Raw genomic sequence first — 27,993 nt, forward strand, 5'->3', positions numbered from 1 at the left:
ACTCTTGAAAATAAATACCCTTGAATAATCACAGCCGAAGCAAATCACTTTTTTAATATTTTATTATGAATAGTCATTTTGTATTTAAAAAAGTGTTAATATCAAACAAGCTCAAGCAGTATCAAACTGCTGATTTGAATATGTGGAAGAACATGTTTCGGTGCATCACACGCTGTACATGTGATGATTTTTGTTAACTCTTGGTCATAACTGAGTCAGTTCCTAAACTGATTCTCTACTGAGCAGGTCGGTATCTTTAATACCTCGAGAATCCCAAAACTATAAAAAGAAATATGAAATCAGACCGACAAGGAAACCTGTTTTTCCAAGAATCACATCTACAACCACACGGTGCACACTCACACAGTAGTGCTCCTTTCACGAGAACAATGAGAAAGAACAATACAAACACTCAGAAGGACCGGAAGTGATTTATATAAAACACATCTAAAAAAACAAAAAACCGTGGTCGCTCTTCGGATCATAAATACAGTCAGTAGTAGCGTTTTTGTTGTTGTTGTTGCTTTTCAACAAATATGTGCACTGCACATTAGAAACTATTTGTAAAAAAAAAAACTTTATTAGTAAAATATATATATTTTTAAAACTCAGATGTCCCTTTTCCCAAAGAACTTCTTGAAGACGGACTTGTTGCGTGGCCTCGGCAGGCTGGTGTAGCTCCTCAGAGCCGGATCCTGATAGCTGTCCTGCTGCCATCCAGCAGCCGCCAGCAGCGGCGGCTCAGAGCTTCTGCTGGTGGACGACAACTTGTCTCCAACCACAAGAGTCACACAGTAGTTGGAGCCTCGTTCCGGGCCTCGGCCTCCAGGTGTGTGCAGCCTGGGTTTGATCTTCTGAAATGTCGCTGAGAGGAAACGGCAACACATCTGTTTAGGATTCCTGCGACACGTCATGCATCATCGAGTAGTTTTGATAACGGCAAACTCACCTGACGTGAAGGAGTGGGAGCGCCGCTTGCTGCTGAGCCAGTCGTCGCCGCTGGAGAAGGAGGAGTGAGAAAAGGAGGAGGAGGAGGCGGCGGCAGCGTCTCTGGGTGCACCAGACTGTGACAGCCTTTGAGTCACTGTCTGCTTTAAGCTGTCTTCATCATCATCATCATCATCTGGCGAAAAGATTATCAAAAACAGGAGTCAAGAACGGAAGAGACTGGTGACAAAAAGGGGAACATTTACTGAAGTAACAGATGTGAGCTCCTGTGATACTACAGTTGTTTGATAAGTGGTAGGACGATACCATAGCTCCCCCTAGTGGAACCCACTATGCCTGCAACAGCCGTCCAGCATTTTTCTTCCCGGGAAGCTAAATTAACTTCTTTTTCCACAGTTAGCTCCAGAGCAGAGCAGATAAAACCACCTTGTTTGATCAAATCAGTGGAGGGAAAATTCATTAAAATCCTTTCACCACCGGTGGTGCTATTCAGTAGCCAACGAAGAAGGGTTGCAACTTGCAACACAGAAGGGCCTTACCGCGGCACCCTGCATCCGAGGACCAGACGGTCGACCGCTCGTCCACACTCCTTAAACGGCTCCGCGGCGCGTGACTGAACTCTCTGCTGAGGACGGAGACCCCCGTGGTTTGGGCGGCGCCTGGCGCTTTGCGCCTGGGGAACGTGGAGGTGACATCGTGGCGGGAGGAGCAGTGGCATTTGGCGAGGCCGTGACAGCCGGAGCAGAGGAAGGGCTTTCTGGCAGGTGGGAGGGAAACGTTTTTTTGTTTTAATTGACCAAACATCGCTGTGAAGATTGGCAGCATCCTTCTAATCGAGAGAAGCGTCACGTCTTACAGGGAGATGGGGATGTCTGGATCAGCGGGGACGCATGAAGACACGGACTCACTCAAACCTTTTTAATACGTAGAAACAAATGCATCATTTTCACATCAGTTCGGCGTCGGCAAACAATAGCTCTGAAATAGAGTGTTTACCTGTGCTTGCTTGTATTTTCATCATCCACTTCTTCATCAAGAAGCGCGAGGAGGCATTCAGCAGATACTCAGAGCCATCGCGGAGCCTGAGGGCCAGAGAAGATGATCGTTATATCCTGTAGTGCTCAGACACACAGCTGTCTCTACCGTCCAACATCAAAACTGGGATTTTTAGTCTCACTGTAGTCGAAAGCAGTTGCTTTTTTTGGTGTATTCCGCTGCAGGTGAACACTCAGCTCCCATGAGGTTCAGCGGCAGGCCGCATGCAGAGCTCTGCAGCACAACACAGATTGATTACCGTTCACTTCATACTCCCTAATACAATTATTCACCATCTCGGTTCTCTAGGACTCTTATGGCTGCAGTTTTTTTCTTTCTTTTTCTGCTCACCCTTAGTGTGTCCTTTCTGTCCTGGTAGAAGCACAAGGTGTGTCTGTATAGGACGGCATGGTAGGTGTTCCACCCTCTGGAGGCAGCCTGTGAAAATAAGATAAGAGTGTGTGCTGCTGACTGCAGGGCTTCACATTTGCTGACTGCGCTTGGCTTCGGCTTAGCAGAGCCTTTCTTACTTTCTTCCCTCCCAGCTGCAGCTTGTGCTTCCTCTCCAGCGTTCCATCCATAGATGGCAGCTCTGGCTTTCCACTCTGAGAGGGTTGAAGTGAACACCAACGTTAAGACAAAAAGGAAAACTCCTCTCTGTAGTTCATCAGAAAAGCTACATTTAAAAGAGAAGAAGAAAGGAACAAAAAGAGCTTCACACATCGCAGTGACTCTTACCAGCGTGACACAGCGCCCTCTTGTTGCCACACATTCTTCCTGCACCTCCATGTTGTTGAGGCTTTGCGAGGCTTTTCTTTGCCTACAGACGCCATCCGAACCCGTTTGAACTGACAGGAGACCCATTGATTGGTCCTGTTGAGAGAGAAGATGACCCCTGATGATACAATAGGACTTGCTCATGCAGTTGTGTTGCTTTCAATACCAACACCAGAACAGGGGTAAAAGCTACGGTCCAACTACAGATTCAGAGCAATGTATAATAATAAAAGACAATATATTTTATTTATTACTATTGCGTTAATTAAGATTCTAATAAGTGAGGCCGCATGGGTTTACCGTTTCGGTCGACCCAAATTACTTAAAAACTCCAACTTAATCTCTGGTGCTGTCGACATGCTGATGATTTCGGTTTTGTTTGCTCAGGTTTTAGATATTATGAATGAGCGAATAATGCATACTCAGTGTGGTGCTTACAGCAATGAAACATGACTTTGTAATGTCTTGTTACACAGTGTCAACTCCTTTCTAGGACCTGTCAACTATTTCCTGATCCCTTTTATCTGACTGGTATCATATATATCTCAAAACCTGGAGTTGACCTCGTGCCTTCGTACCAGTAGGAATATGTTTGTATTTTGTCATTTTTGTGAATTGATCCGAGTCTTAAAGGTTTCAACATCACAGTATCTCAAACGCTGACCTCACCTTCAAAGAACCTGCACGCTCATCCAGCTCCTCCCCCACCTTTGCCCCCTCCTCCTCCTCCTCTCTGTATTGATAGATATATCTCTGATTGTCGCCCACATCTGGCAGCTTCACTGGATCAGATGCCGTCTCGTTCACAGCCACCAAGGTCTTGCCGGCTGGTTCCCTGTTTGGAAAGGCCGCCCAGGACCTCCTGTCTCCTGTGGCCAAGGGAGGGAGGTGACCTTTGGGGCTCTGCTCCTTGTTGTAGCCCAGCAAGCTCTGAAGGTAGGGGGGCAGTTCAAACTCGGCCACGAGGAGGTTGGGTGCTGAGGCTGTGACCAGTTTCCTGTAGAGCACAGACGGGGTCTTGGGCGAGGGTGAGCGGGAGAGGGGCTCCCTAGACTGGTCTGAGGGTCCGGGGTTGGGCTGGTACATGATGTCTGAGCAGATGCTCTGTCTGTAGTTAGGAGTACGGTTCCAGATGTCCTCCAGTTCTTCCTCTTCCTCCTCAAACTGCTGGCGGTCGAGGTGCACAGACTCTGTTTCTAGCTCTGCGGATGGAGCCGATGATGTTAAAGCGTTCCCCTTCGTTTTAGCGTAGTCTAGACCTCCCACCTCGAAGGACATGAGCCTCCCCACCACACCCTTGGGCTGCGGGTTATCTGGACCCGGGGCCTCATTGCAAAGCTTGATGCTGCTGGAGGTGGAGATTCCAGAGTCGACCGAATCCTGGTGAACACTCACCGCTGACCTCAGATTCACGACCATATGAGAAGCTTGGCTCAGACACTGAAGTCTAGGACTCTCTCCACGCACAATCTGGGTTCTTGCATGTCTATGATACTGGTGTCCATTTAGGTCTCGGATGAGCGTGTGGACACTGGGGCATTCGTGTTTAGGCGAAGCTACCTTTCGGGCTTGATTCACATAAATAGGCAACTGGGAATGCTGGCTGCTCCCATCTCTTTCAGCCGTACTGGTTTTAACCTCTGAAGACATTCTGTCCCACTCCTGTTCTGCATACTCGTGCAGGCTGGAGTGGGTTTTAGACAGGCCGTGACACGGTGCAGTCTGATCCTTGTCTCCTTCCGGGAAGAGAGGAGGCTGTGGCTGGTAAATCTTTTCCACATCAGGAGAATCTTTCACTCCAGCGGTGGTAGTCCATGTTTCAGTCAAACCGAGCTCTGCTGAGCTGTGTGTGACGGCGGGAGTGGGCCGTGTCTGTTTGAAGGAGCTCAGGGCTGTGTGTCTCTGGGAGTGGGGATCCGGGTCAGTTCCTGTTCCTTTTTTGGACTCCGGTGGGGCGATGGTAATGATGTCCTGGATGCTGGGGATGAGGGTCATGTCCTTCGGGAGGTCAAAGCTCAGCACGGAGCCCAAAGAGAGGAATCTGCAGTGGCTTCTCGCATGATTTGTGGCTGTGTCCTCCGAGAACGCATATGGAATAATGCTGTATTCTCCAGCACATTCCGTGTCGATGTCCCTCAGCAGAGGATTCTTTATGTAGGCCATAGCCTCTACCCCATCCCCGCTCTTCTGTGAGCTCTTCTTCCTTCTGCCTTCTTTCAAGGGCCATGTGTGTGTGTCGTACGTGATCATCTCGCAGTCATAATGAGGCGTCCCTTCTGTTTGCTCCTCCACTCCCATGATTTTCTGAATGGTGTGTCTGCGAGCATCCTTCTTCCTCTTCCTCTTCTTGCCCATCCTCTTGAGGCTGCTGAAGATGGAGCTCCCGCCGCTCCCCGCCAAAGGGCTGAAGGATACGTTGGTCATCTGAGACGCCGAGGGAGACGGCGAAGAGGAGGCCAGCGAGAAAGTAGGGGAGGTTGAGGCTGCAGAGCGGCTCTTTTGGCGGGGCAAGGTGATACTCTCATACACGGGGACCACAGCCAAGTTGCTATCCTTGACATGCAAGTAGGTACTTACCTAGAAAAAAAGAAAAGGACATTAGGTGAGCTCTTGTATTGTTGAGACAAAGAATTAACCCCAGACTCATGTGTGCCGCAGGCTGGAGGCCTGCAGCCTGCAGCCAGAACTAGAGCTGCATGTGTTACAGATGGATGATGATGATGATGATGAAGAGTGAACCTGACTGAGTCCAATAGCTACTTTTCAGGGACAAACATCAGCCCCCTTTCCTCCAAGTCACACATCCAAGAAGAAAACGGATTCAGGAATGTACAAGTCTCACACAGCAATGCAAATATATATAAAGGAGAGAGAGAAAAACACGAAACACATGAAAATTAGATGGAAGGACATAAAGAACACAGAAATGATTGCAACGCGCACTTGCAGGACTTAATCAAAGTCATATGTGGCTGCGCATGCCGTCATACGCAGCTGTAATGGCTTGACCTTTCAACTCTGTGACTAATCTCTTGTTTCTGTGGAAGCCCCACCCTATAAATCACTGTGTGCAGTCTGGGGGCCTTTCATGAAAAGTTCAGCACCAGTTCTTTTGTCTAAAGAGTGCGCGCCTTCGTTGGCGTTTGGGATGCAATCTGGGGGCCATTTTTGGAGCACAACTTTCATAGGAAGTGAAGTTGAGGTCATTCACTCCCCACGACCGAGGCGCAGCCGCGGAAAGACAAACAAGACCAGGTCTGCGTCAAGGTCGCTGTGAAATGACAGAAGGGGGAGAGAGCGCTTCTGTCAACATTCACAGCGGAGAGGAGACCGTTTTTTACTCATCGCTCTCATTCCATATCTGCCATCACTGCTCTTGAGTTGAGCTCCAAAGAAATGTTTTAACGACGGAGGAAACGTTGTAATTAACTGTCTGTTTTGTCAGTTGGCAATTTTCTAACCATTTGGCCGAGTTTACACAAGACTGAAAAGGACTGTCGACAGATTAGATGGATTCACATTTGCAATCTAAAAAATACACATTTGTTTTCTGCGCCTCAAGCTTACTTATAATTCCTTGTTTTTAAGGCTTGAATGTATGACTCCTTTAAATCCACTTTCTTATGCCGCTTTCATTTATAGAAAAGTAATCAACACACTTTAACAACAACTTACATCACTTTTTGAGTTGGCAGAAAACTATGTATTTGGTATTCAATTCAATTCAGTTTATTTTATATAGCCCAATATCAAAAATTACAAATTTGCCTCAGAGAGCTTTACAATCTGTACACATACGACATCCCTGTCCCAGGACCTCACATCGGATTAGGAAAAACTCCCAAGAAATAGAAAAAACCCATATACATTCATTGTATTCATTATAGTAACTTGTAGAAAACTTATAACAGTTGCATAAAGGCAATACATTTATTTCTAAAAACAGAACAGATTTGTGTTCATTAATTGGAGATCATAATATAGTATTTCAACACCTCTGTCATTACATCTGTATTTTTACAAATGGATTGTAAAATCTCTTTTCTCCATCCCATTGGAATGTGCTTCATTAAAAATACAATTTATTTGGTTTTGGATTTGCATTTATGGCTGCAGTTAAGTAGGACATTTATGAGTTTTGACAGTGAAATGGTTTGTTATCTTTTCTCACTTTTCTCCCATTTGCTGTAAAATTTCCAGCCCAACCGACTTCCAGAGATGGGCGTGCAGCGGTGAAGCCTCGTGACACGGGTTAGTAGAACATGCCGCCCCCAGAAAACAACTGCACACAGCATGCAGTCCCAACGCACTTTGAGGCTCAGCATGCAGCGCCAATTCACAACACGCAATTTACCTCGTTTGCACTCTGCCGATAAATCTTTCTCTTTCTCTTTAAACTACCAAAAGTATTTTCCAAAAGCCCCTGGCAGCGCCTCCAAAAGCTTTTACAGGCAGAAGATTGAGGCTCAGTGGGCTGAGGGAGAAAATGAGGGAAAAGTAACACATGGTGGCTAAAGGAGAGGGAGGAACGACCAGCAGCAGAGAGGAGGGAGATCCCATGCAGTGTCGTGACAGAGCATCGGTGTTGCACCGGCCTTCGGAAACAGCGACAAGTATCATTCCCTTCAGTACTTTCGAGGGAGAAATGTATGCAGTCAAGGACAAGAGTGTTTGGTGATGACTTTAGGTGTGAAGTAATGAGCATGTTTCTCACCCTGTGGACGGGCTCAGAGGTCTCGTCCACTGCCTCGTCCGGCCTAGCAGGCGGGTCAAGCACCTGAACCCGGCTGTCCCCCTGGCCCCCAAAACTTAGGATGAGGTTGACCGTGCCCCCTAAAGCAGGGCTGCTTGGCTCTTTGAGGACCACGATGGAGGATTTGGGAGACTTTGAGGATATGGCCTTTCCATCCTGCGGTTCGATGCTGTTCATAACCTCATACCCGTCCTCGAACTGCTTCTCCTCCCGCTGCTCAGCGTGTCTGGACGGCAACGGCGAGGGTTGGCCGTCCGCCGCCGTCGCTGCCTTTGATTCGTCTTCATTGAAAGTGATGAATGGGGATGGATGGGACTGGCAGGCCGCCAGGTGGGCTTCTAGCTCAGGAGCCAAACTCTATGGAGGAAGCCATGGAAATATAGATTGAGGAAGCATTCACATTGGTAAATGAGTACTGAATATGTACTACTCATATTTTCAATGGCAGGAAACACTAGTTATTACACAGTTATTCATTCAGCTTTGGATTTTTACGGTTTTGTGACTTCATTTGTATTTATGTCGATGCCATAATCTTCAGGCTATGGAATAAGTTGTGTTTGTATAAGGGGTAATTATTTTACACCTACGCCTATCCCGAAAATAAATGCCTCTGCTTATTTACCTCTGTCAATGGCGTGCACGTGGTGGTCTCAGAATAGATGTTATCTTGTGAAGGCTCCTGTCTGCTCTTCTTGTGAAGCCACTGTTGTTTCTGAGCCCTCCAGTGCACCGAGATCCACCCGAGCATACTCCTCAGTTCCTCCATGCGCTCTCTTACCTGCAAAACATTACTCAAGGTTCGTAAAAAAAAATCGAATAAAGAAAATCAATGTGTCCAAGGGCGGCAGTGAGTCATGCTCACCATCTGCGTGAGGTGGTGTTCCTTGTCTAAAACATTCCTCCCCGTGTCCGCCAGCTCATCAAATTCCTCAAACTTGTGCTCAATCTGCATATCCAGCTCCACAGCGAGCGGCCTCTGGCCCACCCTCCCAGGATGCAAGGCGGTGTCTGAGAAAATGCACGACCTGGTGTCTTCTGTCCATGAGCTGTTCAGAGGAGAGGGGGGAGGTGGCGGATGAGACGGGGAACAGGGCTGTGAGAAAAGCCATACATTCAAGGAAAACAACATGAGCATGACCAGACTCTCCCCGATAGAACAGACATTCATCGCCTTGTCACACCCAGCCCGGGAAACGTGCGCCGACGTCCTCAGCACGTCTTAAATTATACATTTCACCAGGGACATCAACGAGCACATCCTGTTCTTCCCACTGGAAAGATATTCTAATGAGCAGATGTCCTCGCAAAGACGATTGCGAAAGAACGTCTGGCATGAACGTGTCACGGCGCCCCCGCGCCCTGCTTACATCATGGCGAGGTAGCTCCTGAAGAAGTCCTGGAGCTGCACAAACTCTTGCAGACGCGACTTGTTCTCCGTCGTACTCTTGCCCAGCTCCGTCCAGCCCTCCAACATAGCCTGGATCTTTGCCCCGAGCATGTGCACTCTCTCTGGGCACAGTTCCTCCAAGCGAGACGTCTGGCTCTCCATCTCCTTCACCTCCTCCCTGATGACTTCATAGTCAATCTGTGGAGAATCACAACAAAGATCTATCATCTTCCATCATCCTCTGTATCACTCAAACAGCCTGTACCAATTGTATCTCTGTTTGACTATGACCTCACCCCCATAGCTTTATGCATATCATTCCGCTGCAGGCCCATGTGGTCTACACATGGGCTGCCACGCTGCAGCGAGCAAGCGATCTTGACCACTTTATTCTCCTCTCGGAGAGGCGGTAATTAATAGCACTGAGGGTTCTCTGGGAGTAATGCTTCACAACGTTTCTCGGCTACAGCAGGCCTCGAGAACGCCGAGTTGTGGATGCCTGTCTGCTGACGGCAGTTATTTCAGTGTGGGGGATTAGGTCATCTCTGCTCTTCAATGGTATCGAGTCCAGACAGCTGTGTGTGTGATAAACATAAAACTGCCCCCAAAAAATCACTCACACAGGACTTTACCAACATCGCCAACACTGTGACCCCCGGATGCAAAGAACACAGCCCACCAGAAACACACACACATTTTGCGAGTGAGCAGAACAATGATTCACACAGGCGGAAATAAATATCCCGTTTGAATAATAAACTTCTGCACGCTCTCTGTGTGTGTGTGTGTGTGTGTGTGTGTGTGTATGTATGTGTGTGTGTTGCAGTTTAAGTACTAAATCAAACACAGCACAAAGCGCGGTGGGCTGTCTTTTTCTTTTTTTTAAGATGTGAGAAATTCTGGCAAAACAGGAAACAGACTGTGGAACAATGTTTTAAAGGCAAGTGTGCAAATGAGAGTGTGAGGGGGAAGGGCCTTCCTCTTTTTCATTTCACCAAGCAAAGATCAATAATCAAAAGTCAATGGAATGGAATGCTGGATCGTATGAGCACAAGTGCATCATTTTGAATGTTTACACCGGCCTCCTCTCACCTCCAGGTGGTCCTGCTTCTCCTGCAGAGCTTCGAGGCCACAGTGGTCTGGCTCACATTGGACAGCCATGTCCGTCTCCTTCTCCAGGATGTCCAGGCCCAGCTCTTTGCTGCGGCAGAGGCACTCCTCCACGTGCACCGCCAGGCTGGCGTGCTGACGAGGCGCAAAGTCATTATGAGTATTCGTAGGATGTCATTAAATTGTTATGCTGCACTGTGTATTGTTTTCTTTCCAACGAGAGCCAAGTTATCGTTTTTAAATGGTGTCATGGAGTCCCTTCCGGATGCGTGTGTGTGTGTGTGTGCTATTTGGACAATGATCCTGCTTTCTTACCAGGAATAAATAGAATTAATGCAAAAACACTCATGCGAGGGGGAGCGGTGGCTTGATTGGGGCCTATTAAAGTGCATAGCCACAGACAAGAAGAAACCAGATGTGGCTCTATTGGTTTGTGCAGCTGTTTGTGATGGAAGTGGAGGGACTTTAGTATCTTCTAAGATCATTAGATCCGATGGTTGCAGCAATGTTTGTGACGTTATTATGAAGTCGACCTGGAGCGCTCGATAGTTTGACACCACCTGACTCCCATCTCCGTACCTTGCTCAGCAGCTCATGGATGGCCTGGTCGTGGCTCTGCGACCGACCTCTTTCCCGAACGGTGTCATTCAGCATCTCGACGGCCTCTCGTAGTTCCTCCACAGGGTCCCCCATGCTTTCCATCAGGGGCTCCCCACTGCCACTGCTTCGGAGGCCCAGCAATGTAGGAGCTGATGAAATCTCACTGTGAAGTGGCTGTTAGAGAGAGAGAGAGAGTATTATTGAAAACAATCTGTCACATGTTCTCCCATGTGGTAGGTATCTCTGAGTTGGTACCTCACATATTTTAGGTAGAGAATTATTTCTGAAACAGTTACAAATACAATTCCATTCACCATGATTGTATGGGGTTGGTGGCAGCTCACATATGAAATATCTCCAAACCATTAGGTGAAGAGATTCTGTTTTATTTGAGGTGAAATGACCCTTTAAAAGCCGGTCTTGGTGTCTCACCTGGCCAAGGCTGTACCGACAGCCGCTGAGCTCCTGGCTCTCCTCCAGCTCCACGCGCTCCAAGAACTCTGTCAGCATTCGTGTGTCCTGCAGCTCTGAGTTCTGCTGGGTCAGGGCACTTTGGACACGATGGTACCTGGAAGATACACACACACACACACACCAGCAGGGATGTGTTAATGACCAGCTACGCCTCAACTGTAATCTGCATATGTGCAGTACAAACCTGCATCTTTCAGCAGAACCACATAACAGAGATGTTTAATTAGTCGTATATCATGTGTCACGTCAACATTTCCTGTACTTCAGGACATGAAGGTACCCTGTCCATGCAGAGTTTATGTTTGAGATGGTAAAAGGAACTATTTCAAGGGGTATTGTTTCTAGGACAAGTGAGCCTTAAATGTTCTTGTGTGTAGTGTTAAATAATGACATCATCCCAAGAGATGTCAGTGGTTCCTCAGACTGCACCGGTGTCCATCCCTTCAACCATCTAACACCCCCACCCTGGAAACACTTAAACTGGGCTTTTTCCCTTTCTTTATTTTCTTTGGTCAGCTTGGTGTTCTTCACAGAGTCTGAACTTGTGTTTATGGACACAGGTAGGCACGTCCAGTAAACCAGCCGGCATCATGGGCTTTTACTGCGAGTCCATGGCAACCATCTGTCTTTCGGGAGTGAGAGGCGTCGAGTGAGTGAGAGGCGTCATCTTGCAAACATGGAGCCGGTGACTCTGACACGCACTGACAAGCTGTGGGTGGAGTGCATGTCAGGACTGTGGGGTCGACCTCGCTACGTGCCGCATGAATCACAAATGAATAAACTTGAGCCTTGCAACGAATGAGCACATGGAGAGTATTACGTTTTTAGCCAATTTGGACCAAAAAAAGGCAGCATTGAAGTTCTATGGATATATGTACTGTAAATATATTTTTTGTGGTTTACGGTTGTTTATCTTAAATAAGAACTGGGGATTTTATGAACAAACTCTTCCATGTTGGCTTGTAGACATGGCAAGCCAAAACCTGCAACCTCTTGGAAACACTGACAACATTCTCTCTTTATTTCCTGACCACAGTGTCGAGCGAAACCACCACAGTGTGATTGTTTGGATCCATAACACGAGTCGCCCGCGATGACAGACACCAGGGAGCTACCCCGAACCCCTCCACTCTCCTCCTCTGACAAAACTCACTTTCTTTCCACCTCCTGCATGCGTGCTGGCAGGCCTTGTGTGTGTGGGTGACTGTGGCTGTGGAGGCGCTCCACCTCGCGCCTCAGCGTGCGGAGCTCGGGGCTGCGGGCCGCGACCTCTTTCTCCAGCAGACAGCTCTCCCTCTCGGCCATGCTCATCGTCTCAGGGTCGCCGGCGAGAGCCGATTCCTTCATAGAGAGCTCCACGGACTCCAGCCAGGCCTCCAGACTGCCCAGGGCCTGGAGCACTTTTACAACCTGCACGGTACAGAAGCAGCGAGACTAATGAGTTAGCACTGCCAAAACAACCAGTGGTGATGTACTGTACAAAGGAAACAAGGATCGATGTTTCTCATGGAAGTAGACCAAGCTCTGAACTACATCTTTTGTAATAAAAGACTCATGCTTTCTGACAATGTCATCAATCTTGGGGGATTTGCAGCCTCTTTCCATCCCATAATTGAATTATATGGCAGAGCAATTCATATCTTTGTATTACTCTTCATAAATTCTGGGGAATATACCTTTCAGACTCTTCCAATTAAGATGGTGAAGATGAAAGTAAAGGAGCTCCTAACCACGAGTGGGCCAGGCTCAGGGCCAGAAGAAAGCTTCTCCCAATGGGAGAGCTGATCCAGATTCATCTGTCATAACCATAAATTTCCCCTATAACTTTATAGGTAAGTCAAAGCCTGGGTATGACTCAAGCGGAGAGCCTGTTGTGAGATATTTTATGAACCTTACCCTAAAACCCAGCTCCTCTGAGGCCTTCAGAAACACTGCGTTCCTCTGGTGCCTCCTCCGCAGCTCCTCCCACAGGACTTCCAGCTGGCTGAGGAACTTCTCTATCTTGGCGCTGCCGGCGTGCTGAGCGCGGACCAGCCCGTGGCCCTCCTGAGGATGGAGTGTTAGACTGATGAGAGCATGTGATGACTAAGTGCTGGGATTCGCATTGCGAAATAAAACTGAAGTTGAGGGCAACTAAAGATGAAACGTCAGCCTTATTATTTGATTAATACACAAACCAGGCCTGTCGAGGTGCCCAGTTGGTGAAATGGCGTGTATATTTTCATTCAAGGCATTCATCCAGTGTGCCTTGGCTTACCCGTTTGACCACCTCTATCCTGGCCCTGTTGGTGAGAATTTCTTGCTCCAGAGCGTGTTGACACCTCCTGGCTGCTTCAAGCCCCTCAAAGCTGGCTATTGTACACACCTGTGTGGCCATGGACACATTGTCTTTCAGCCATGACAATGTCTGAGAGGGAAGGGGGAGCAAACGGGGGAAGAGACAAACATATTAAAAGAGGAATAGGTTAAATGGGAGAACAGGAGACATTTAAGTGCCGCAGGAAGCTCAGTGACCAGGATCCAAAGTAATGTACCTCACACGGTGGCCCACCAGTCAGGCCACGTCACGGCTGAATGCACGACAGCTTTTATCTCATTTAAAAATGTGACCTAATGTCTGTGGCTGGTTACAAGAGCAGGGTGTTATATAGATAATGAGTGCAACTGCAGCGCTGACAATTCATAGCAATAAATACTGAGGGTTGGTGGGTGGGGTCCCATGATTTTACTCGAGAGGAACCATTTTTCTTTCGACAAAGCATGGAGACGGTGTCGAGAGGTGACCGCTGGTGTAAAAGGGTTGGCTCACCTTGTCGGCAGACACGGTGAACTTCTGGAGCTGTGTGTAAAGCTGTGGGTGGCCTTGCGGGGCGGCGGCAAGCTCAGGCTCTGCTCTGGGCTTCCTGCTGCGGCAAAGAAAACACAGACATGTGACTCCGATTATGACTTACATAAAGACCTCTCATTATGTAAGTCGCAGCGAGAGAGAGGGAAGTAGGAGCCAGGCCGAAATGTCACCTTTCCCCCTTCAATTGATGTCTGACGATGACATCATTTACACAGGCAGGGGAGTCTCCCGTGGGTGAGGGGGTGTGGTTCGCTGATGGCTGCTCCTGGCTCGGTGTTCTCCTGCCGATCCCACATTCAACCGTAATCTGTGGACAAAAGAGTCAAAGTCTCTGTAGGTAAAAAACAAAAAGAGCAACAAAATTGTATCTAGTGACGTTTTGCATCTCGCTTTTGTCGGTCGCCCAACCCAATAAAATGTCGACTGGATGCACAAACGTCTCAAACGGAGGATTTTACACAGTCACAAGACAGCGAAGCGTCGCTGTAGCTCTCCGCTAATGTGAATGTTACAATGCGGCTGGAGGCTGGACAACGTGGACAGAGTAAAGTAAAGCCTCTCCTGCAAACGGCACACAGCATACACTCTCACAAAAGGTTGTCTCTTCCTCGTGAAATAATCCAGGCCAGACTAAAGAGACAAGCTTTATCTGTTTAACAGCATCAAAGTGTGCAATAAAACCACTAAAGACGGCAGTGAAAGTTTAAATATCTTATAATTGCTTCATGAATGAACACATTAGGTCTAACAAGGTTGCCAACATGTGCTATACCACTCTGCTGACTAAAAAGAGCCATTGTCGTTGGAAATAAGAGCCTTTAAAAAAAAAATCCCAATCCCCAACTTTCATTAACTAGCAGCAGGTTTTTTTTCAGCCTGAGATACAGATTTCCATGGGCTGTTTGCTGTTACTCTGTTTGGAACTATGCAGTGGAGTTTTTAGCGAGGTCAATGCAAGCGCTGTCGGCCTTTTCTACTCGCAGAAATAAATGAAAGACGTCAACAGGCACTAAGCCTATTTTACAACGACCCGAGTGCTTTAAAGGTTGGCCAAAGAACTCAGCAGCAGGGTTTCCAATGAGAACTCCATGGATCTGGACTGTTACAGAGAACACAGTGGGATGACGGCTGGTCTAATTACCAACAGTCCACTTCAAACATCTCAAACTTCGTTCTGCAACAGAAGTTATTGAAAAGTGTATTTTTGTTCCATTTAAGGTATGTGGTTTCTAACTGTCTGTCATATAGAACTGTAAGGCACCCACCAAGGTTTTAAAAATAACTTTATAAGTAAGGTTCTACTACATTCTTCTATGCTGACATTTCTATGTCTAACTATATGATTAATGCAGGCCGAGCTGTGTTATTTATTCTGTATAAGATAATGTATTTTTCATATGCCAGTAAAAACAGTGTTGACACAAGTAAGGTCTCTGCAACAATCAGCAAGGCAAATATGCATCTGTCAATGCTTTCACGCAAAAATAAATAAATCAAAAAGGCTGAATTTACACGGCCAGCCAAAAAGCTTAAAAACAGCCATTAATAATGGTGTTTTATGGAGCAGCTTTGATTTAACCATGGCATTTTCTGACTGGGCTTATAGAAAAAGTGAGTCAGAGAGCTGGAGAAAAGTGTCGCCTCCAAAATGATGCGAGCGATGCAGCAAATTAAAGGCGTCTAACATCATTTACTAACGTGCCAGTCATTTTATAGGTGGTTCTGATTTTCATGGAGGCACATTATCGGCCCATTTCTGTGCTAAAGCTGAAGCACTATCACACTAGTGTGATTCATTTAACAACCATCAGTGACGTCTCCTCCCTCAAAATGTGCTTCTGTCCTTCATCTTTCACAGTGGCTTCCACTCTAAACAACTCAACGTCCCATTCTACCGTATGATGAAGAATGATGTCAGCCAAAAAAACCTTGCTGTCATTTTCAATGCTACTCTCTGTTTTTGGACCTCATCCAATCATCTTGTGTTTCAGCATACTTCTTGGTGTTGTCGATTCTTATCTGTTTTCTACTGCCCCCCACCACGTGTGTCTTTCTGCAATGTGCTATGAAGTGATGTCAGCCAGGAACTATCACTTAGCACCAAGCCCATCTGGTCTGCAGCCCCGGCATCTGGCTATAATTAGTCAGAGAAACAGACGATAGCCATATTTACCTCCAGCCACAAGAGGCCATACTACGGCTGACACAGACATGGGCGTATAGATTATAACGCATGTACCCCATGCACATGCAGACAATAGAAACCTTTACCATTACTTTCAATCTACTGAGTCAATTTGCACCAGAGGAGGAGAGACTGCTAGAAGGAAAAATGTTAGCACCTCTGCAGAAGTGTTGAAAGTGTCGTCTACCAGCACATAATGCAAATGCCTCAGAGTCTGTCAGCCCATAAACCTGTGCAGCTGCACAAATATCAGATTAGAGATTAAGTTCTGTAATCAATGCAGCAGGACCGGGTCATGGAGTTAAAGTAGAATACTGTTCAACTTGTGGACAAACAGTAAAACTGAGTTTCGCTTTTGGGCTCCAGGTTTTTGTTTGGAGTGCCTTATTAGTCGTTTCATAAAGAGTAACAAGAGCGGCTCCGACTGACAGCGCACCCAGGTAACACCCACCTCCCAGAGCAATAAAGGCAACGCGCTCAGCGCCTGCCTGCTGCATGATGGCTTCCTGTCAAAGGTGGAGAGGCTGCGGAGTCGGTTAGAGCCTCAAAAACACGAGCAGGGAAATAAACGGAACCAGAAACACAAGGAGAATGGAAAGAGTGAAGCCTTCTCTCATCGAGCATCTGGGCACTTTTTCACTGGGCAAAAACGAGGCCAGAGGCTCAGCGGAGACTTCACACAAGCTCAGGGTCAGTAACAAGAGGGTAGCATTGCATCATGGGATACCTCTGGGCTGAACACAAATAGCCACTGTGCATTCACTTACGGATTGTAAAGAGATTTAATGTGCTAACCTAAAAGCTTAAATATACACATAATTACTGTTTTTTAACATACCACACACTTACGTTTCTGGAAAGACTTCTAAAAGACGCCGACAGAATTTCCTCGTAGGTTTATGAGCATTGGGGTTACTATAGGGGAGCCCACGTGTTCAATAAAGTGCTTGTCTGCCTCCAAGATGAGGAATGTCGTGTCTGGGGAATCCACATGCTCTGCAGGTGATCCGCTCACCCCGGACTGACCCACAGGTCATCTATTAATATAGTATTAATCCAATGACTGTGTACTTTTGTTCATGCGGTCGAAAGCCAAGATCCTATTCTGCCGTAACGTTTTGGGTCGGAAGGGGAAGGCTTATTTGCTCTGGCTCATTGTTCAGCTATGTTGTAGTCGTGGCTTGACATTTTTCATGGAACTTAGTGTAATTATTGTGCCAGGGTAAATAACACCTCCAAAGGCTCTTCCTGTGACTCCGAAGGGCCAATATTCATAACACAGGGTTATGGTCAGGAGATGGAGAAGACTGGTAGGAAACGTTACATATAACACATGTTGTTTAGGTGTTAGACTCACGCTGATTTTCATCCTAAAAGGCTGTCAGATGTTATTAATTACAACTAACTAGCTGGTAGGGTGGAAAAGCAGCAGTATGTTGGGCGAGACTGGAAGCCACTGCTTGACAGGACATACAAAAACTCTGTTATTTTGGAAGAATCCTGCTTAACTAGTAAATCAGCCATTTTCTAAACCAAAGGACAAAGTGCGTCACTTTCTGCAGCCACAGATGTTGTAGGACGTGAAGGGGCTGATGGCGCTGTGCTCTCCCAGTCAAGAGCCACACTGTGGTTTCTCCAGTAATAGAACTTACCACACAGCCTTTCAGGCGATTCTGCTCCTCCTTCACCTCCTTTCCCATGATCCTTTGCGCCTCCATTCCCACGTTGCACTCGGGTTCTCGGGCTGGTGTCAGGGGGTCGGCATCTTCCCTGGTGAAAGCGGAGCCAGTGGGAGGGAGCGTGGTCCTGTCAGGAGGAGCAGAGCGAGAAATTACTGCGGCGCTGACAGCAGAGCTCCAATTAAGGCTCTGAAGTTTTCTGCCAGTGTTTGTGTCATTTGGTTTGAAGAGCTATGAAACACAGCTGATAAGGCGGACAAGATGATGTAATATTTGGAGCTAAAGATAGCCCGCCGACATGAGAGGCTCTCAGCCTGAGAAATGTTTGTAAAAGCAGCAGATGTTGGAGATGGCTGTAAGACATGTGGCCTTGAGTTATTTCTGACCGTATTCGTGATCATAAAAATGGAAAGTGTTTAATCTTCTTGGTCCAGGTATTTCAAAAGACTGCATTGTGATCCATCCACCTTGATCCAGTGTGTCCAAGATGAAAACATGAAAACTAGCGGATGGACTGAAATAACATATTCATGGTCCCCAGAGGATATATCCTAACGATTATAATAATAATAATAATAATAATAGCTTCCAATAACTTCATTTATACAGCACTTTTCAGAACAAAGTGATGAAATTTGTTGACCTTATATATTTTGGACATTATTCCAAAAAATGCCACGTTTCACAATGCATGCAGCAGGGTTGCAGCAGACATCAATGATTTATGGGTCATCAGTTTACATCGACCACAATGCCCAATAAGCTTCTAAATACTTGTAGCTTGGTTCCCATCTAACCATAGCATTTTAATGTGTACTCGTTAAGTAGATATTGGTTCTAATGGTCTAAAAAAAAGGTCTAATGATGTAAAACCCTGGACTCTTATTGAAGGCTATTAAAGTAACAATACATTTGTTTTACAAATGCAATAAAAATAACAAAATATTCTTGCAAATGCTGTATCTTAGATTCAGCAGACTATTCAGGTGACGGCACAATTTTAATAGTGAGAAAGAGAACAGTCCGCGTTGCTAACTTGATCTGCATCAAGACATTATTCACCGAGTACAGTAATCAAACATGTGGCCAAATTCCAAACCAGTGCAGAAAACTGAACATTACAACATTACTAGTGGGCGGTGAGTGATGCTCTATGCGGTGGTTGGTCTCCAGACATCCAGACGGACCGGTCCTTCGCTTTGCTTATAATTTTTCACTGATTCAAACCCAAATTCAACAAGGCTAATCAAGAGAGAAGGAGAAATCTTTACACAAACGTCCAATGGAAAATACTTTTCATGTAGAGCACCAGAAGAGTAATAACAGAGAAACTTCGTTCCAGCTGAGTGGAAAGCTGTGGCGGGCCAATTACTGGGTGAAACGGCGCCCGTACGCACAAGGCCACCAAAGATGGTGTGTGTGTGTGTGTGTGTATGTGTGTGTGTGTGGGGGGGGGGTGCTCTGCCTGCTGCCTCACCTGAAAACCTTCTGAAGAAGCGCCCAACAGTCCTTCACCTCGCTCTGTTTCTGTGTGACGCCGGCAGCCAGGGCAGGGTGGAGATTAGACACCTGGGACACGCTCACATCGAGCATCTACCACACATAGGCCTGGAGGTTAGGTAGAGAAGGCTTCTGCGACACAGTGTCAGCATCTGATGATGCAGCGCTGCTTTGAAGGACAAATACATCAAAAGGATTCATACCATAATTTGACTGGCGATGTCGCGTATTTCTCGATCTCCAAAGTTCTCCGGTTCTTTGGAGGCAGATATACTTTTCCACTGAAAGAGATGAGGTTTGTGTTCAGTCAACGTGAACCTCAGATCGAATGAGAAAAATAAACCTTTAAGCTGCCGGGGAATTGTACCATGTTATTAATAGCAAACAAGGTATTGTCGGCCTGTTGGTAGAAAGAGGACACCTCCAGTGCCAACTGAAGATTTTCATGGTGGTTTTTCAGGTGAGACTGGACCTTCAGCCACCTGCACAGAGAAGACAACACACAAATCAGTCACCGCTGGATTGAAGATGTTTCATTCAGCAAACCAGTTCAACTTGAGTGAAGGTTTAGGTGTACATTTTGTTGATGTGTTTCCTCTTGCCGGAGATGTTTTTGACATCTGTCTTCCCTTGTTTCTCCAGGTTTAGGGCCAAGTGGTTGATCTCCTCGTGGAGGTTTCTGTATAGCTGCTCATCCTGCAGGGAAACAGGGGAACACAATCCAACTATGACCTCAGCTGTCTTTACCATTGCACCCTGGGAGACAAATAGTAGTCAGCCATGGAGAAAAGACTGGGAAACCTCTGCAGCATTCTATTCTAAACTAATAACATATGGGAATGTGTATATGTTTACTAGGGATGCACCGATCTGATCGGCGCCGATCCATATCGGCCGATATTACCATTATCGGTTTTGATCGGCGTTCTCAAAACGGCCGATCAAAACGGCTGATCAGATGACGTAACATCTGCGAGAACTATCAGACGTTTCAATCGCCGCGCACCGCAACGGAGACGATGCGCCCGGCGAGGGCCGCAGAGTGAGAGGTCCACGAGGGGATCCTCACGCACCGAGCGGCGTCCCCATCCCCCGAGTTGAATCTCTGGGTCAACTCAGCCGACTCTCACATGTCTGAGCCCCTATAGACTGATGCTCACGGTAAACGCATTCGATCGGGAGCGCGCGAGGGTTTTGATAAAGTTAGCGGAAGGATTTAAGTGGCAACATCCGGTTTTGCAAAGTTAGCGGAAAGAACCACGTGAAACAACATCCGTTTATCAAAATAAGATGTCGACAAATCAAACACTAACATATAAAAGTAAACAATTAACTGATTTTGTATCTTTATAGATCGTTTCTGAGATTTAGCTTAAATTATGCTAACATTAAAACATTTTTACTGTACCAAGGAAGAGTTTATAAAAATAAGTCAGACTTTTATATGTTAAAAAAAGTCCTGTATATAGATTTCCCCAAGAGTTCCAGGAAATGAATGATGCAGATGTGTTCCATACATATCTGAAATCCCCTACAATAGCAATCAAACAATATAATGTATCAATTAGGACATTTTTCAAAGTAAAAGTCCTAAATGTTTAAAGAAATCGGTAATTTCTTTAATGTTTGAGTTGCTTTATATATGTATTTCCTCATAGTCCTAGGCAATAATGCTAGACAATAAATAGAATGCTTCAATCGACACCGTGATCGGTATTATCGGATCGGCAGATACTGATTTCAGTGATCGGTGATCAGTATTATCGGTGATCGGCAGATACTGATTTCAGTGATCGGTAATCGGCACCAAGAACCTGATCGGTGCATCTCTAATTTTTACTTCAATAATGTTGTTCGGCATTTTACCCTTCTGTTATTATTAAAAGCTCTTTATCTTGTTCCATTACGACACTCACCTGCTTCAGATCTAAAATTCTCCTGGTCAGCTGCATTTTGTCAACATTCCCCCCCAGGACGTCCACCAGAGACTGCTCCTCTTCCTGCTGGCACACATAAAAGTCAGTGTTTATTGCTCCCATTAGTTATTTTCAGAGTCGCAGGATTAAACCACCTCAGCCCTGCTACCAAGATGCTGAGCAGAAACAGCCTAGGTGAGGACTTGATACTAATGCACGGAGGACATTTGGATGAGTGGAACTAAATGGAGAATGCAGTCTCCTCCGGGGATTGATGCTTTATCGACTTCATAAGCAACATCCTCCATTACATTCCCACTGCTCCATTATCAATCATTAGTTCCCTTGTGCCAGACATGAACAGAAAGATAAACATACTCCTACAACGCAGATTGCTTTTTGATAATGACAGGCAGATGTTTTACACTGGTGAATCTACACAACTAAGACACGTCTTCAGGATGCTGAGCTAATTTCCTATAACAGCAAATGCAGCTTTTATTTTTGCAGAGCTGCACGTCCTAGTCGTAACTGTTTTTGTCGTTGTTGCTTGCGGAAAGGTTGATCACTGTTGTGTTTCGATAAATGGGGAAAGGAGATAAAGAGATTTGAGGAGATCGAAATTAGAATCACAATTAGAAGTATTAAAAAGGGTGACATGGGGCATACACATAAAATAATTAGTATTAATTTCATCCTGTTTCACATGAATGAATCAGTAGAAAATGCTATGTTGAAAGAATTCTTCTAGTGAGTAATCTTTCGCTCTGAAAATGATGACATCCCTCTGCCATTTAAATCCCATTCTACGCAACTGAAAAGCACAAGAGACTTTTGCTTTACCTTCTCTCTAATCCATGCCTCCAGCTTGTCGACCTTTTTGTTGAACTCCTGCAAGTTCTTGGCTCCATGCAGGGCCCTGGTCTGGTTTGCAGCCGTCTGCTTCAGGCTCTGCCACTGGTCCCTGAGCTGGCTGATCTGCTTCTTCACCAGATCAGAGGTGGGGTTCAGCTTGCAGATCAACTGCTCACCCATCTTTTGAAACAGAAAGTCGGTGCTCATTTCAGGCGTAGTTGAACAGAGAACAGTGTCCGAGAACACTTGACACCTCAAGTTTGCCAAGAGTCATCGCTTGGGTGCCAATCGGCTTCACAGATGTTGGAAAACTACCATTTATTTATTGGATATTCCCTTGAAAATGTCCTGGCTCTGGACAGAGGTTCATTATCAGCAACATTCCATTTACAGACATTTTCTCTTGAGCGAGGAAGTATAAACTGGCTTGCCGCCGCCTGGAACATTGGAAGTCTGCTTTTCTGCCTGGTCAACTGGAAATGCCAGAGGCCACTATGCTCTGCCATCATGTGACATGACAACACTCTTTTAGTGCCAAAGATCGTGTTTACGGTACGCATTTAATTCCCTTGTCAAAAAGTTTAAAATAAACATTTCCTTTTGAGTGTGGGTTGACGTGAAGTGCTCCGCTCTGGCAACTCAGTAATATTTCAGCTGGAGTCCGTCGACCTGTCGATTCTTTTTCTCACCTGGGTGAGTTGAATGAGGGTGTTCTCGAAGTCTTTGAGGTCTCTGTGAAGCGTCTGCGAGGCTTCTTCCCAGTCCTGCAGGGGGCAGCGCTGAATGTTGCATCCATCCTTCAGGTCCTGCAGCTTGCCTTTGATCCACTCCTCTGCCTTCATCGCAAACAGAAAAACGAATGTTTAGGATGTGCTTCACGCTGTGCACATCATAATCAAACAGTTTGGTTGGTTTATAGACCAGATTCAGCTGGTTGATGATATTGCCCATTTTTTGAAAAAAAAGCTAAATGTGAGAGTGTATTAGCTTTAGAAGTTATATAAGTTATAGATGTATGTAACATGGTTGAGGATGTATATATACACATGTTGTACTTGTTTTTATATTTTACAAAAAATCTTTCTTTTGCAGCTTTTTCAATGAAATTCATATCTTGAGCCTCTCACGGTGGAGGGTCATCTGCAGCCCACTGGTTGTGAGACATGGACGGTGTGACAGGACCCTCAAACAAACCGTCACAACGATAAACACAGTCATATTTTCTTCCCTGACTAACACGGAGCCTCAGGCACATCGAGAACAGCTCTTCGTTCTCCGACTCCATGTTATGAGGAGCAGAAGTTTGTGTTGGCGAGCGCCGGGACTCCGTCGCGTAAGGCTTCGTCTTGCAGACCTGCCTTTTTCTGGCAACGTCGGTCTGGAGTGAGAACGTGCGAGGCCAGGTGGCCAAAGTCAGAAAGTGTTGCAAACTACAACACGTTTGTCTTCTGCAAAGAACTCAGTATAGAAGTGAGTGACCCGCCCAAGTGAAGTCACAATAATTGAATGTATTCATAAATCCACTCCGGTTCTTCTGCTTCTCAGACGGATCACAAGCACGTCATGATACAAGTGCTCTTGTATTTTTCACAGTGTTGCTATTGTGTGCCATTACAACTAACAGTGAAGCGCACAAGTGAGTTGATATTTCCCCGAGGAAATTAGTACAACCGCTGTTAAATAATAGACTCTACAGTGAGCCCTCTTTTGGATCAATAAAACATCCAAGACCACACATGACATGGACTCAAAACAACTCTTTACTCCAGATTAAAATGTGATGTCACCTCTCCTCAGAGAGGCTGGTTATTAACTTTATAAGCGCTACCCCCCCCCCCCCCCCCTGCAGTGGAGGCCTTTCTGTGTCGAACAGAAGGAAAAGAGCTTGACAAAGCAGGCCTGCCCCTATCTCCACACACACTGGCTGCCATGGCATTATCATGACCTCATACAGGAAGTCGATGATTCCCTTGTTTTTTCCTGTCTGCTCTCCACAACAATTGTGTGTTTATCAGAATGTACAGTACGGCCTTAGTCTGGCCACAAAGAATGGACTGCTAATGCATGCAGTTCAGAATGTATCACCGCTTCTGATTCTTTTGTGAGAAATCTATGGCCACACAGGGAAACCATCGCTGCAGTCAACACAGACCACATTTTTAAATAAACTCCCACATTTGTTGATTATAATCTGTAATCAGATACCAGCCGTTTTCAGGCTGCTTTGCGTTTCTACCAACTTCAAAGGAACCCAATTTTAGCATCTTAATTGGGAAGCAAGTGTGCACATCTTTACACTTTATAAACTGTTTACCAACAAGCCACATTTCTAGGCCGGCCAGTACTGCAACTTGGCCCACGAGGAAACTGTGTGGGGAGCGAAGGATTCTCGACTTTCTCCATCGTGAAACCGAGGCGGTGGAAAGCAAGATGTTCCGCAGAGCAGATGGCCCTCAGCGGGCGCTGCGCTTTCTCCATGTGGTGACCTGCTTTGCTCTCCAAGCTTGAAGCGCCAGGGGCCTTTAAAAGTCTTTTCACTGGAAAACTCACTTCCACTTGTACGCCGATGTAATACTGAAATAACGCTTCCTTTATTATCAGCGATACTAGTGAACCAAATCCCTGTAAAACATGCAGCTCCCCAGTTACCAAACCCAAAGCCCCCTGGTTATTTTAAGTCTGAAATACAGTTTGGCTGTTTCCTGCATAAGCAACAGAAAACCAAACTCCACTCAGGCGCTAAGGAGATGCTCAGCTTGTGAACATTAACGATGTTCTTCGGGGTTGTTTTCAACACGTACGCACATTGTGTGTTTCCTTCAGCCGACATGTCAAAAAATTACTTTCTGATTACTGGAATTAAACAGCCTGCCACTCGGAAGGTTGATGACAAAGCCGACTGCCGGACAAAATGTCCCTCAGCCGAGCTCAACAAACAAAAAAAGTCCTCGTCGACTGGGGGTGGACGCAGCGATGAGATAACACATCCAGTTGTGCTGCTTGGCTGAGTCTCTCTGGGCCATAGGCGTAAAGAGATGGATGCCAAACAATGATCTCATCCCAAAATAATTGCTTCACTTGTGGCGTCCCCCCCCCCCCCTTTCTTCCCTCAGCTGAACCCAGCTCGCACAGTTCTCGGGACAAAAATATGAAGCAGTAACTATCTATTTCCCTGTGATCGCTTCCATTCTGTTTTTTGTTTTTGTTTTGGAAAAGCGCAACCTCCCTGAAAAAGTTTCCAATGATATGAAGTAACCCAGAGAAAAGAGGAAGGATACCATGATATACGGTTCATGATGATGATGAGGATGTTGTGTGTGCATGCCAAATGTTACCTGCAGCGCTTCCTTGTTGAAGAGCGAGTTGCGCTGAGTGAAGCAGTCACTCTGGGACGTCCCCGCAGCCGTTTCATTCTGTGCGTGCGGAGGACTATCTCTTCTCTGAGGCTCTTTCTGATGCAATTCAGGCCCCGAGATCTGTGTGAGTGCACGACAACAGACAGCATAGTGTTGAAAGCATGTGACGGCCTTTCGACTGACACATTAATACGATAAAACCTGAACACCAGATGACGTTCGCCTCTGATAAAAGCGAGAAGAAGGAGTTTTGGTCTGTGTTTTTTTTTTACCATCCAGTCACACTATAAACGTGTCTGACACCAAAGGTCTCTCTGACCAAAGGCCGACTGTCAGCACTACGTGAGATGAAATGAAACACGACTGGCACTCGCCGAGCATTCCGGCTGCTCTCCAATCAGGAAACATCTGGGCACATGAAGGAAGCTAGAATAGACAGATCCTTGGATGTCAGATGTTGTTTTTACTGTCAGCCTTACATGTAAACATATTATCGTTAAAAGACTTTGGTCGACCCTGTCCTACCTGCACAAAATAATATTGTGTAATTATGAGCATTCTTTCAGGTATGACTGACACACGAGACGGAGGAAAAGCAAGGTATTGTTGAGGTTTCAGAATAAGAGGGGCATAATGTCCATGAGTACGGTAGCTTTTTTTGTCCTATAAGGGGAAATGAGGCCATTGCCGTGTCATTGTGTTATTATAAGCAGCCTCCATGAGGACTTCAGCAAGCCTTTTTCTTTTGTTAACATCTTCCCTGACCTCATGTTTTCCAGTGAGCCCTGCCTCTGTACGGTCTGCTGTAACAGAGCACTTCATCCACAACACACGCTGACGACTTCAATGAGAAACAGGCCAAATCCAACAGCCCATTGACTTTAAACAATATCCTACAATATACATACTCATTTTTTTTCTCCTGTCGACGGTTTCTTAAACACATTGCAGTTAAACAAGATGACACACAACAGGCTGTTTTTGTGTGGCATTTAAAGACACATTGCTCGCACAACTTTTCCACCCCATGGTGACTTTACTCCAACTGTATAACATAATAAACTGGTTAAGTTTGGTGAACACGCCGTGTGACCTCACTTCCTAAAACTCGAAGAGATCAATTCCACACCTAGGTACCTCTATAAAGACTGTAGCCTACTGTCTCCCAGCAAAAGCAAATGCAATCTGAATGAAGTTAATGGGGAAACGGCACAAATCTCAAAACCAAAACACTTAAGCTTTTTTAAATTCAACTTTTACAGAGATAAAAACATGCAAATCATGTTTTAATTCAGCAGTTAGCTAACGTTACCTGTTGGTCAGATTTCTCTCTGTTCAGTTCCCGTCTGGTTTGTCCCTGCGTGGGCTGAACGTCATTGCTGCTTTCTTTTCTGAGTAAAACCTAAAAGGATTCTAATTTACAATCTCATACAAATATTATACATATATATATGTATATATATACATATATATATATAGTTATCTTGGGGTACATTTGTAAAACAATAAACCAATATATCTAAAATATTTAAGCATTTAATGACTAAACAGAGTGTGTTCTTAGCAGTTTTAAGCACATTCACTGCTAAATTGTACTGTAAATTAAAAAGATTAGACGAAATGTTCATGCTGCGTTTGAGGTTAATGTCTTTGCTTGGAGCTACATCACCAGTATTGTCGTGGAAACCGTTGAAAGGAGACGATTCTTCACAAAGATGATATAACTGATGTTACACATATGTTTGAAGATATGTGTAATCTACATATATTGTGTCTTATACTCCAATATTGAAAGAAATCCCACCTCTGTGACAACATATCATTTCCTCTCTTATTACATTGGCCTATTTGCATTAATCAAGTGTGTCTCCTGTACCTTGAAGTGAGAACTGGGCTTATCCTCACAACTCACTCCCACAATCCTGGGCAGACGTGGCTCCGACGTGCTGGTGACATTGTTGTTGTTATTATTGTTTTCAGACGTGAACCCCGTGATGGGAAGCGGTGGCACGTGGCTCTCCGAGCTGTCTTTGCACCCGGAGATCGTGATCTTCTTGATGGACCTGGAGACTGCGTAGGGAGAGGAGGCGATGTTCTGGTTCAGGTCGTCCTCGGCTGCCATGTCCTCCTTCTCGCGCTTCGCGGGCGCGACCTGCATCGCCGCGACGGGCGACACGAGACAGCTGGGGCTGCGTGCGCAAACCTGGGACCGGCTGAGGAAGAGCGAGTTCAGGTTGTGTTGCAGGCTGCAGTTATCCAGGCTCTGGCTCTGCAGGTAACTCTGCGTAAACTCCTGGCATTTAGGCACAGCCGGGGCTGACAGCCTCGTCCCAATAGTGAAGGGCTGGACCTTCCTCACAATGCTATCAGACATTATTGGTCGGAGTCCAGGTGAGAACACGAAATGTGATGAAGTCCAAACGGGAACCGGGATGGGGTGGGGAGGGGGTTGAAGAAAAAAGAAAGAAAAAAAGAAGTATGTCACATCCCTTACACTCTCCACACTACCCAGCTGGTCCAGTCTCTGTTCAACGGGCAAGTGGGAGAACGGGCTGAGCAGAAAGTGG

At 46.0% G+C, this 27,993-nt stretch overlaps 1 protein-coding gene across 5 annotated transcripts; it reads right to left on the reverse strand.

The window, feature by feature from the left end:
* Window positions 1-44: 44 nt before the first annotated feature.
* LOC130207098 (uncharacterized) lies at window positions 45-27,993 on the reverse strand. 5 transcript variants are annotated; one of them, XM_056435539.1, is made up of 34 exons: window positions 27,303-27,993; window positions 26,739-26,828; window positions 25,406-25,546; window positions 22,760-22,906; window positions 22,059-22,250; window positions 21,216-21,299; window positions 19,877-19,995; window positions 19,667-19,781; window positions 19,503-19,580; window positions 19,277-19,392; window positions 17,773-17,926; window positions 14,106-14,242; window positions 13,897-13,993; window positions 13,345-13,494; window positions 12,984-13,133; window positions 12,241-12,497; window positions 11,046-11,181; window positions 10,593-10,787; window positions 9,996-10,148; window positions 8,884-9,101; window positions 8,379-8,562; window positions 8,139-8,294; window positions 7,475-7,870; window positions 7,115-7,234; window positions 3,430-5,337; window positions 2,722-2,856; window positions 2,514-2,588; window positions 2,335-2,421; window positions 2,126-2,217; window positions 1,945-2,030; window positions 1,805-1,862; window positions 1,488-1,705; window positions 950-1,123; window positions 45-865 (listed from the first exon to the last, which is right to left on the reverse strand). In XM_056435539.1, the coding sequence occupies exons 1-34, from the start codon at window positions 27,798-27,800 to the stop codon at window positions 609-611; spliced, it is 7,173 nt and encodes a 2,390-aa protein (XP_056291514.1). In that variant the 5' UTR covers window positions 27,801-27,993; the 3' UTR covers window positions 45-608. The 5 variants fall into 5 exon arrangements, 4 of the variants coding, with proteins under 4 accessions (XP_056291514.1, XP_056291515.1, XP_056291513.1 ...); XM_056435540.1 differs by having other exon boundaries at window positions 13,897-13,990; window positions 21,216-21,302; XM_056435538.1 differs by having other exon boundaries at window positions 21,216-21,302.

The sequence above is a fragment of the Pseudoliparis swirei genome, chromosome 17, assembly GCF_029220125.1.
Source record: "Pseudoliparis swirei isolate HS2019 ecotype Mariana Trench chromosome 17, NWPU_hadal_v1, whole genome shotgun sequence".
NCBI classification, from domain to species: Eukaryota; Metazoa; Chordata; class Actinopteri; order Perciformes; family Liparidae; genus Pseudoliparis; species Pseudoliparis swirei.

Excerpts from the sequence above, each read along its gene's own strand:
- LOC130207098 (XM_056435538.1), bottom strand. The coding sequence starts at position 27,800 with ATGTCTGATAGCATTGTGAGGAAGGTCCAGCCCTTCACTATTGGGACG. Across the intron at positions 22,251-22,759 it reads CCCTCATTCAACTCACCCAG|ATGGGTGAGCAGTTGATCTG; the intron begins GTGAGAAAAAGA and ends CTGTTTCAAAAG. Across the intron at positions 2,031-2,125 it reads AGCAACTGCTTTCGACTACA|GCTCCGCGATGGCTCTGAGT; the intron begins GTGAGACTAAAA and ends TCTGGCCCTCAG.